Here is an 11797-nt window from a genome sequence, read left to right on the forward strand (position 1 = left end):
GCGTGTGGGACCTGGCATGGCGCTCCTCTAACAAACTTGTGCCTTCAAGATCGTGCATTGCTATCTTAGTAGCGGAAAAAACCTCCTCGCTGCAGTCAACGAGTCCGTCAAAATTGTCTGGGGCAAGGCCTATTGTGTATGATGTTTCTCAGGCTCTAAGAGTTCGTGGCCAGTTCCTTCTTGCAAGATATATGAGCCTATGAAGGTCTAATTAGAGGTTGATCTGCCTGGCGTTTAATTATAAAGGAGTGAGTACTCAGCGTTCTGATGGCATCAGTTGCCTTTATGTCTGACTTTGCCAGTGGAAGAAGTGACTGCGGAATATCCTTCGCATCAACGCACGACATGAAGGATAAATATTTGCTGCTAGCAGGTCACGGCTCTAAATCTGTTCGAACGAAAGGAGCTATGTAGTTAATTTGGATATTCTCATAGCATCCCTCGTCCTTATACCCTCTGCTAAGGAGATCAATTATATTCCGCTCTGTGCTGTTAAGAAGCGGCCCATATTTAGCTATGGTAGTTTCGTTTTCATTGATGTATGCAACTGCTTGGACAACTGCGAGGGGGAGATAGGTGAGCTCCTGGAGCAATTCCGTTTTGGCACCCCTGTTAGCTACTACTTTTGCCAACCAATATCACTTTTTGCCAGCCAGATTTGTCGCCGCCTTTCAACTCCGCGCCGTGAATAGAATAGACCTATGCTTGCTCTTAGGTAGGTAATCAATTCGATGGTCCGGGCTCGTTGTCCTCTCCGCTTTGTCTGTTCAGATATTAATGTCGACAGCGTTTCCGAACACCTGCAGCCATCTTCCAGAGGTTTCTTGGCTCATCCAGCGTTGAACGAGCTTCTGGATGTCTGCTTTGTCCTGCTTGGGGTTAGGGATCTGCAGCTGCTAGCCAACCTCCAGGTACGCTTCTAGCATGCTTTCGAGTATCCGGAATGCTAAGCATTCGAGCGGTCTTTCTCGTAGCTGGTGGGCGAATTCAAGCGTGATTTGCGTCTTCCTAACACCCTAAGGCCAACAATTACGACCCGCTCGCAGCGAATTTCAACTTGGGCGATTTCTGAAGCCTGACCAACGAACTGCAGTTTTCTCTGGAAAGGCACAAACCACACTGGTTCTGTTTGCAATGCTACTTGACGTTTAGCTTACGTGGTTTACAGACTAAGGTGGGCCATACTAGTGCGAAGCTCTATCATTCGTTGCACGTTGTACTCCTACGCAACATGCATTCGATTCTGGCGTAGAGTTATGTTGCTCTTATAGTAATTAAGTATGATATATCAGTCGCTACCATGCCTATCCAGCATCAGTTTAAGGTTTATTGCAGCTACGAAAAGTCCTGAATGTACACGCTCTGTTTCAGCCTCAAGTTCTGGATGCAGTCTCGTACCCGGAACTTTTGTGCCATGTGGGTGAGATACCCTTCCGAAGCCGCTTCAATAGCGCCCTTTTTCTTATATTCATGAAGCCCAATATTCTGAAGCCCCTGCTCAACATTGAAGCGGAAATACCGGTTTTCATCAAAATGTTTAGCCCACCTAGCGATAAACTTCTTCTCCGTTGCCTCCGTCTCCGTAGTAATCTGTACCACGGTCTGGCTAAGGAACTTAATCACACTGTCTTCGAATGGCTTCTTGCCTGGGTTTCCTGTCCCAATTGAGATAAAACATTTAACTAGAGGCTTTAAGTCTCCCGTTTCTGAGCACCAGATGCTCCCTGCTTCCCCTTCTACCTCGTCTACTGGATTATTTGCACCAAGCCCGCCATCAGCGAACGTGCGATTTCCAATGCTAACAGGATCAAAGAAGGTTGTGGCAGCGGATGTGGCGAGCGCGGCCTGGCAAATTGTCGCGCGAATACCCATCTCATCGGGGAGGCTATAGCTTCGAAGGCGGGCCATGTCCTTCGTATCACGATCAATAGCGCATACGAAACTTCTCTTGTCAAAACCTCTACTAATAGCATGGACAGAGCACTCACGTTCGACATCCCCGCTCAGTCCCATCATTGAACAAGTCTGTGACCGACGCGCCACTCTGAGTCACCACTTTTTTGATCGCAGTCTCTAGCTTTGCAGAATCGAATCGCGACTTGACTTTGCCCATGAAGTTGATGGGAATACGGCTCTGCTTCTCGCCGAAAACCGCCTCCGCGAGATCGCTATATGCAGTAATGCATTCATCGACGTCCATTTCGAGCCGGCCCAGCATGATCGCAATAAGCCTGTCATGGTAGCGCGTCAGTCACGCTCGCTGAAGAGCAGGTCCACCTACCCGCCGGTGCTAGTGCCTCCGATAAGATCAAACACCTCACATGGCTTCGCTGGAGGCAGGCCGGCTGTATTCCGTTCGTGGTTTAAGCGATCCATGACGCTTTTCAAGACGTAGAGCGTCGAGAGCCCGCGCACGCCGCCGCCATCGAGAGACAGCAGGCAGAGCCCTTGGCTGTCGAGAGGGTCTGGCCCGCCGCCGTGCTTGGTGGACGTGGCCTGCTCCATAGCCTACCTGTGATCGCCGTCGTTATTATTCTAGGAGGCTAGGGGGGTCAGGCACAACGAGCAGACAGTCGGTGTCAGTTTCACCAGCACCTGCCAGCCAGCTGAGGTCGGCCAGCCGACAGGCAAGGGCGAGAACTAGGCCGGTCGCTACGCCAAGGGTTCCCTCACATCTCATAGCCTATGTTTTAGCTCCCGCTCAAGAGCGGGGCTATTAGCTCACGCGAAGATCCTTGGCGCAGGGATTTCCAGAAGATTACTTTACAGAACGTGAATTTGCAGCAGGGAGAGAAGTATCAGATCAGCGAGATCAAGTCTCTCGAAGGATGCTGCAAATATTCATCAGGCTGGAACGACTAATACCATTCACAAGCACGGGATACTGTATCTTAGGACCAGCTTATGAGGCCTTGAAGTCAAGTGCAACTGCTTGCCAAGAACGTGTTTTGTCAACACGCGGCATCTTGCGATTTCCGGGTACGAGCGATTCAGCGTGCGTCATAGCGCAGAACCTTGCAGCCTTACAGTATGAACGAACCCGCAATATGATCTTGGTAGGTCCATGAAAACTTCTCACATAGCTGAAGTCGCTGGGTGCACCACCCACCTAATCAATAGCATACGCTCTAACCTTCGCTGCCTCGGCACTACCAGAGCGCTCTGGAACAGCAGCGGGTGCCTTCGCTCCGTCACCTCTCCGCGCTCCACGTCCCACGTGACCATTTAGTGAACTTTAATAAGAAAGTAGCCAGTCGTATTGTGGGACAAACTCAAGGTCCTCACGACAGCAGCAACCATTAGTAGGGCTTTGGCTATCTGTAGTTTTTCAAAGAAGGCAGCTCGTCGAGTCGCACAGCAGCAGAATCTAGATCTGAGGAACTTTTATCTCAATAGCCTGTTGTGGTTTTGATCGTACCTCTGCCCCGCACTATTCACTCCTTAGGACTAGTACACTTCGGAGTTGGCTCAGAGCTCTTTCAAGTTAGTTAGACCCCTTACTAGACGAGACAGTGCGCTCGTTCAATTCCCTTCGTTCTGCTCTCTTAATCCTATCAAAGAATTTTTGCTAAACTAAAGGCTGGATCTAGGAAGAATTATGAGAAGAAAGACACCCCGGTGCAAAGCTTTAAAATTTTTTAAGAGATTGAGATTTTTGCAAAGCGATTTAGATACTCTCGCTATTTTCGTCGCTCTTGCCACTATCGCTGCTGTCCAGTATTTGAAGCAGCTAACTGCACAGGAGGTGGGTAAAGTAGAGATATAGAAAAAAAAAATTAAAGAGTAAGTTCCAAGATCTCAATACACGACCGGGGGAATATCCAAGAGCATAACATCCCCATGGACAGCTGTTACCTAGATCTATACTCAGAAGATAGCCAAAGAATTGTATACCCAGGCTCCTCTATTGATATGGCAGGAGAAGGATTTAATTGGGGGAGAAAGTTTACAGAAGAGAGAGAATTACGCAATGCCCCCCTATCATAGGTACCGGTATGTTTAAGTGATGGAGGAGACGTAGCGGCCGGGGACATGAAAAGTAAATATGCCAAAGCTTCGAATGAGCCAAGGATCCCTCTCAGTGAGAGGCGGGCTGGGAGTTTGGTGATAGCGTATGTACACTACTAAAGGATTTTAATCGTCTTCTAACACATTAACTTTGAAGGAGAGTTCTGGGATACTTCCTCACCGGCTAGTATATTTAATATTTTGCAACTTGCATCTCCCCGCAAGGCTAAGCATACGCATCGCTTCCTAAAAAAAAGCCTTGGATCTTGGGTTCGCCGTACTTCTAGGCAAGTCTCTGAGCCAAGGACGTGGACAATACCGTGCACATTGCACGTTGGGAGCGAATTATATTTGGCTAAGAATACAAGGGTGCCGGAACGCTCTCTACCTGCATCGACACGACCACAGCAACGAGCTCAACACGGTACGAGTAGTTTTTCAGGCTGGCTCCAAATCTTGCACAGTCGCAGCATGAATAAATTTGCCATATGACCCAAAAGTCTCGGACTACTGCTTGGGTTGCTGAGATTGCTGGTGACAGCAACAGTTCGACTCTCGCAATCTGCCAAACTTTTAATGCTTTGAGACCACCAAGGCTCCCTATGACTGTGCCGGGTGGCCTCATGCCACGCTCCTGCCCATGCTACAAATCCCATGTGAACTCTTGCTTGAAACCCCAGAGCAATGTCAGGATGAGATGGCGGTCTTTCTATGGGACGAGTTCGGAGCCTTTGCGACACTTTTCTGTGTAAAACGGGCTCTAAACTTCGGTTGGCTATCCTAAAAAGCCGTCTCGCCAGTTTGCAAAGGAGTGAAATGCCCATATCTATCTCTACAATCTGCCATGATTTCAATCCTAACACCTCGTCTACGTAGATGAGTCCAGGTCCGATAAACGGATTAGATTCAAGAGAATGGGGTAGTCGTCACTTCGAATGGCTTTTGTTCAGACTACCCGGTTTCAGCGTGAGCAAAGGTATTGGATCTTGCTATCGTACGCCAAAGACAGAATTGCTCTCTCACGCGCATACAACTGCTTCGAGAAAAATCAGCGAGACATATCAGTAGGCTTAGAATGGTGAGTGAGTAGATCTCGAGGGCGGGTTTTTGGGAGTCTAATCACGCGGAAAGTCATGTCTCTAGCTCTGGAAGCTGCGTGACGCCCTTACTCATGGCACATATCCCGGACCTTTGAGACCAGATCTAGGAATACAATACAGTGATACCGAGTCTTGCCAAGGGTTGCGAATAGCGCGAGATATCGCGTACTAGACCCACATTTAAGATTTCTCGTCGAGCTAAGGATCTTGTTTGCAGTTGCGGGGCTCCACCACATGCTCGTATTCAGGAGCTGTTGTTGCCTGCTATAGCCATATGCTACTTACCCTACTGCCTAGCTCACTCCTTGCATATTAGACCCTTAGGTACACTTTTTTTTTTAGCAATTAATCCGGTTCCTCATGCCTCTGGTGCTTCCACGAGCTTCATAGATATACATGGTGGATCTATGCGAAAATTGCCCTCTAAGGTGGCGAAGATAGTGCATTCTACTAATAGGAATAGGGGCAGCATGCTCAAATTTAACACAGAAGGAATAAACGCCGCTTAGATTCTTCGCGATGGTAGACCGTGAATCTGCCCAAGAAGGAATTTCGAAAAACGTCAGACTCTATTCATTCTTGCTGCGTTTATTACTACTTTTTGAAGTTGACTATGTGGCAGGAACGCAGAAGCCATTTCGAAAGTCTCGATTTTGAATTCGGAGGAGGCTGAAATCCTTGCGTCTCCCTAGGAGAGACCCCGCTTAGCACTGTTTAATTGTAAACGATATCGTACTAAAACTAACAGCCACTCGTCTTCCCTGAAAGTTACAAGAGCTCTAAATGCGGCTCCAAATAATATGATTACATACATACGTTGCAAAATTCGTTCCATTACCCCAGAAACTACCATTTAGCAAACGCCTATAGATCCCGCATAGCATACCCATCCAACGCCAATTCAACCCCTTTTACACGCCCCGACCGTCCCCAGAACTCCCACCCCGACCCTTCTCTGACATCGAATTCCACTCCCTTACACTCCCAACCCGTCCACTCCCTTCCTTACTCCCACTCTGCCCATGCCGCTGGAAATCATGGTACTCCGCCAAGGGATCGAACTCCGAATGCACGCTTCCAAGTGTAGTATTATTACCTGGCTCTCGCCCGTGTCGCCTGATGAAAGTCTTCAGCCCCCTCATCGTAGCATGCGTGATAGAATCGTCCTGTATCCTCGGCCCACTATTCCGTTCGATATCCCCTGTGGCATGGAGCCATGAGGGATGTGTTGTCTTAGTCTTCGACTTTCTCGAAAGGCCTATTCGGAGCAGAAGACGGTCTAAAAAGCTACCCTCATTGCCGAGGCTCTTTTCACCGTCTGGGGTGCGGTTATTTGAACTGGAGCTATGGCTCGCAAAAATTCCCCGGAATGCGGTAATAGAGCCCATGCATATAGCAATGCAGCCCTCGAAGTGGAGCCAAAAGGTCCCCCAATTAGTATCTAGTTGGCGTTTCGCGGGTTGGATTCCTGCGATGCGGATGAGTGCCATGACGATCATGACAGTGGAGAGACAGAGGAAGACTGCAATGCCGGCTTTTTGGCTGCGCTTGAGTTGCGTCATATTAAGGATTGTTATGGGGATTGAGACGACTGCATAGGGATTAGTATTTTAGGGGATATATTCTTAAAGAGAGAGCGAGGTGAGATTAACATACTTAACAAGTCGGTAATAATATCCAGCGCGATGACAATCGAGGTAAGTGTCACATGACGTATATACTGCGTTTCCCCGGAACATTTAACTACCAAATATCAGTATATCATCCTCAAAAGCTTTCTCTAGATTCCATCCAGAACGACCAAGCATACATACCAGCAGCATCCATCCCAAAATGCGGACAATAAACAAACGGCTCCACAAACTCAAATCCCCACGTCACTGCCGTAACCCCCACAACCCCCCAAAAATACCAATTCAACCGCCTTGACACCCCTGTGATCAGCGTCTTAAAAAACACCAAAAACGAAAACTTGACCGCAAAAATCGCCGTCCATGTAAAATCGACAAAAATATACGTCCATTTTGTCGTACTAACCAGGGCAATCGTATCTGCGGGCGTGGCGGTTGCAGCAACGAGCGGATCGAAGGTGAAGGCTTCGAGGAGGAATAGGTCGTCGACGCAGTAATATAGGACGCCGGTGGCGACAGCGAGACAGCATGCGCCGAAGATGACGAGGATGTCGTCGAGGAAGATTGTGCGGCGGAGGTGGAGGCGGAGGAGGCAGCGGGAGAGGGTGAGGAGAGTTGCGAGGGCGAAGAAGACGCCTGCGACGACCGTGAAGGCGGGTTTGTGGATGCGGCCTGAGTGGTCGATGCGGTATTGACGTTCTGATGAGCTTAGGGCCGGTGCGTAAGGAACCATTATGCTCGGTACCACAGCCACCCTTAAGCTGTCACAGAGAGTAGTTAAGGGAGAATCAAACCCACGTCAACTTAGCAGCGACCACCTCCAACCTTATACGCCCCCCTCTCCCTCTCACCATCGCACAGATCGACAATCAAGATATGGCGAAGTGCAGCTTGTGGAACTAGCTTCTGGTTAATCTTCGATTAGAATCCTTCAAAATCCAACAACAAGTTCTGTCAGCCCCGGCAAGGCCCGTAAGCCACAGCCATCTTCATGCCCGTCGAATCCTCAGAACTACTTAACCGGGAAATTCGCACGTATGATTGGTGGATTCACATGGAACTCAGCGTTCGAGAAGGACTTAGAGAAATCAATTAAGTGGTTCTTGGGGCCTGGGGTCAAAAATCCATGGTTGAAGACGAAGAGCGTAAGCACAAACGCACGGTGATGTTGGGGGCTGGATTCGATCACTGTGGACAAATTAGATTAGAGCTTAGAGTTGTATGACAGGAATGCATTCTCGGCTTTTATGCTCACTTTTTAGAACTAGCAGTTCAGCTCGATTCAACCTTCGTCACTCCCAAATCCCTCTCTGGCACCAGCCCCATCATCGGCGTATACGAGCAAGCTAAAAACACAGCACCGAGAGCTCTTTGGTCTGCCTAACACTCTACCAGAAACCTGATGGACAAATCGTGATTCGAATCGTCGGACTCCGAGAATCTTACGCCAAGCCGTTCGCGCGACGATCCGCAACCAGGGTTACTCCCACGTGCCACACAAGGGTTCGGGCGGCGTGGACTGTTCAAGCTGGGGTTAGATGCACGGAGGAACACCAAAACCGTGATTCGACCCATACTGCCATATAGGGGTTCCTCTCCATACTATCTCGTTCTCTAGAGCGAGCTAAGTATGCAAATTACATTAATTTTTAATGCATAATGTTAGTTATTACCTAAAGGCTTTTTAAAAGCTTATCTCTTAACATAGTTAAAAGTTATAGAGTTTTTACAGCGCTAAGACAACACTAAAGGCAACAGAAAACAGAGGAACTAGGTAAAACCACCTAACACACTATCTAAGAAGCTGCCTTACTAGCTACTCTAGTTTAGTAGTGTAACAGGACACCTTTATGCTTACACTACTCTAAAAGTGTGTTGCTAAGGTGTTGCACTAAAAGCAAAAATAATCTAAAATTTTAGGTAAACTTATAAAAGACTTAATAATAAATTCTTAATAAACTTAATAACTAAATAATAACTATTACACTTTACTAGTAATTAATTAGAGAATCTTAAACAGCGTAGTGCCTACAGCTTCTAATAGACATAGTTATATGTACAGTCGCCTACCAAAAGTCATTAGCCACCTAGCAATCCGAGCTCTGCAGGGGTATAGTCAACCTATTAGGGAAGGAGGTTACTTAGTTAATTATTAACTAAATTTAAAGATTTTTATTTCTATATAAAGCTTATATACAGGCCTGTCTTTTAGTGCTGTGCTTAGTTAATAGTAAGTTAATCTGCCTTTGTTTTAGATAACTTCCTTTATGCGCTTTAACTAACTAAGGATACACTTCCTATAATTAGCTAGTGTAATTTTTGCTTACTTCTCTTTAAAGATATCTACTATCTGCTTATAAGTAGTAATATATTCTTGTTACTTTAAGATGCAGAGCTTTATAATCTGCTAGAGGTTCTTAATTAAGTTTAAATTAGAACTTTATAGAAGCTAATCTATTTATATTATGCTATGGTCATCTATATACTTTTAGGTAGCCTTTGCAGTGTGAATAGGTGCTCCATCCTGCATCTATATGCTAATACCGCGTTCCTCTGTAAGCTGCTAATAAAATAGGATACTAACATTATGTAGAATCTAGCAGTATTTGCTAGCATTATTACGCTTACCTTCTTTATTAATAAACAGCTCTAATTTAAAATTAAGAGAGATTACACTAAATACAGAGACTGTAGTCCTTCTAGACTTAAAGGTAGGCTTTAGGTACTAACTCTTATATGCTTTTCTATGCTGCTAATGTACATATAGAGGTGTAGTGTCTAATCTAACTTTAAATGTTGCTTTATTATAAAAGGCTACGCAAGCTATGTCTTTTGCCTTGTTATATTAATAAGTTTAAGCAAATTAGAGTTGCTTTTCTTTATATACAGCTAACAACTAAGGCTTGCAACGCAGGCAGAAGGCGTAGTACTTATGTTTTGCAAGGTATCTCCTTGCAGTACTAGTATAAATGCAGCAGTAGGTCTTTAACAGTGTTGCAATAGTTTAGAGCGTAGCAAAGAGATTATTTACTGCCTAGCAAATTAAATGCCTCTTAGCGCGTTTATTAAGCTTTAGAGGTTAGCCTGTACGCAGAGCTTTTATATAGGTAGGCAGGGGCTGCTTGCGCAGCCGGCGGATGTTGTATGTAACTGTTGACTTAGGAATGCTAAGATGACGTGAGATTTTGCTAGCGCTTACGCTGTAGAGGTGGAATTGCTATATTGTATTAACAGATAATTTAGATAGCTCTTTGCAAGAGGTTTTATTTGCTTTTATAACTATTAAAAAAGGTGGTAATTTAATTAAGTTACATTTAATTGAAATCTGACCATTGTGGGGTGGCCTAGACCTCTCGCTAAAGTGGCCAATGACTTTTGGTAGGCGACTGTACCTTAGTTAACTATGTTAACCTAAGCACTACAGACTTAGGCAAACTAGTAAGTATTAGTCTTAAGTAAACTTAAGTAAGACTTAATAAGACAGTAGAATATAAGCTTAGTTAGTAAGAAGCTAAGAAACTAAAAGCTGCGCAGTGTTAAGCTCTCTTAGGGCCTACTCCTATAAGACATAGTTAGCCTATTATCTCTAAGAGAGTTATAGGTAACGTGAAACAATCTACTAGGCGTAAAAGAGATTACAGGGCGTAGCATATAATAGCAGTAATAGACAGCTCTAAGGCACTTGCTCTAGCTATTGCGCGCACGCGCAGAGTGGACCTTTAGTAGACTTATACAACCTTACTGTTACGGTCTATGGTTGGACCAGCGTAACTCCACCGGCAATGCTCCACAGTTTAGCTGGATTGGAACAGGGCTTGCTTATGGACCAATCGGAGGACACGGAAGCAGCACAGCTGCCCGCAGTAGTGGAAGAATGCGTCATCTAATAGAAAGACGGGCCACAAGTAAAAGGAGCTTAAGGGAGCCCTAGGAGCTTCCCTTAGCAGACTCCTACAAACTCCCTCTGCTCCTCTTAGCGCCCTAGCACATGTATATAGTTCCTGCATTAAACAGCCTTTAGAAGGTGTGTGTTACAATCCTTACTCCTGTCAGATTGAAGCACTGTTTCTGGGCTTCCTGAGATGAATGATGGGTTTGGATATGATGTATGGGATGATTGATTGATTGTATTGATCGTCCTCATTTATCGATCCTTTTTCTGCTCTACTCGTGTTGCTCGGCTTTTTGTTTTGCCGATCCGAGTCCCTCGCGCACTTGCCCTATGCGCGACCAGCTTGCAAAATGCTGCAATTTTCTTATCTCAGCTAGCTCAGACGGCATGCCAAGAGGACACTAGTACACAAATAGTATAGATACTTTCAGACCCCTGCTGGGGCTTCTTCCTTCTTGGCTGCCGTCTGAGGGACTTTGGTGCAGCGCGACGTGTGCAAAGCTTCGTCCATCAACTTACTAGAAACTCCTATACAAGATACTATCGCACACAGCTTATCACAGCGCCTATAATTAGGATTAATTACTTAAAGGGTATATATAATCTACTCTAGACTATTTTTAAATAAATTCCTAACGTTCTAACTGTGAAAATTATAGGCTTAGCATTGCACACGTCCTAACGCGCAACTGTTCCCCTTAACCCTGTCCTCTACCAGTCCATCTACTCGCGTTTAACTATTAATAACAGCTGAGATTAACTAACCCACCTTAATTCAGCCTCTAGAATATACTGCGGATTAAAATGCCAGAAGGTAGAAAAGCCTCGAGACAATGTTATTGGGATGGAAGATATGATAGAGCCAGCGAGGTGGGTAGGTAGCAGGCGTTGGGTGGAAAGACAACAATAAACAACGTGTTTCTGCACGCAAAAGCCAGAATTTTCCCGTTAAAGTAGGATCAATTATGGGTATAGTACTAATAATAGTATAGAGAAAGTAAGAGAGTTGTAGCTACCTAGGGGGGGCTAAAAATTGTTAAGAAGTTGATTTTCTAGCTGTAGTTAAGAGGATTAGAAGCGTCGCGCTCACACGGGCGCACCAAAGTCTCTTAGACGGGAGGAGCTTTGAGAAAATTATAGCTTCTGATTGGTTTAGAAAAAACTTG

The 11797-nt window shown here is 45.7% G+C and overlaps 2 protein-coding genes across 2 annotated transcripts; both read right to left on the reverse strand.

Annotated features, from left to right (window-relative positions):
* Positions 1–1335: 1335 nt before the first annotated feature.
* BDR25DRAFT_331038 (FabD/lysophospholipase-like protein) lies at positions 1336–2639 on the reverse strand (the record flags this gene model as incomplete). The annotated part of the gene is made up of 3 exons (XM_033692590.1): positions 2282–2639; positions 1989–2231; positions 1336–1942 (listed from the first exon to the last, which is right to left on the reverse strand). The coding sequence occupies exons 1-3, from the start codon at positions 2503–2505 to the stop codon at positions 1336–1338; spliced, it is 1074 nt and encodes a 357-aa protein (XP_033554062.1). The 5' UTR covers positions 2506–2639.
* Positions 2640–5806: 3167 nt separating this feature from the next.
* On the reverse strand, positions 5807–7927 carry BDR25DRAFT_300235 (uncharacterized protein). Its single transcript, XM_033689327.1, has 3 exons — positions 6923–7927; positions 6765–6851; positions 5807–6699 (listed from the first exon to the last, which is right to left on the reverse strand). The coding sequence occupies exons 1-3, from the start codon at positions 7470–7472 to the stop codon at positions 6020–6022; spliced, it is 1317 nt and encodes a 438-aa protein (XP_033554063.1). The 5' UTR covers positions 7473–7927; the 3' UTR covers positions 5807–6019.
* Between the last annotated feature and the right edge of the window lie 3870 nt (positions 7928–11797).

Source organism: Lindgomyces ingoldianus, assembly GCF_010093535.1.
Source record: "Lindgomyces ingoldianus strain ATCC 200398 unplaced genomic scaffold BDR25scaffold_2, whole genome shotgun sequence".
In the NCBI taxonomy this organism is placed as follows: Eukaryota; Fungi; Ascomycota; class Dothideomycetes; order Pleosporales; family Lindgomycetaceae; genus Lindgomyces; species Lindgomyces ingoldianus.

Coding starts and splice junctions, on each gene's coding strand:
- BDR25DRAFT_300235 (XM_033689327.1), bottom strand. CDS start 7,472: ATGGTTCCTTACGCACCGGCCCTAAGCTCATCAGAACGTCAATACCGC. Junction 6,852..6,922: donor TTTTGGGATGGATGCTGCTG/GTATGTATGCTT, acceptor GATATTTGGTAG/TTAAATGTTCCGGGGAAACG. Junction 6,700..6,764: donor TATTATTACCGACTTGTTAA/GTATGTTAATCT, acceptor ATCCCTATGCAG/TCGTCTCAATCCCCATAACA.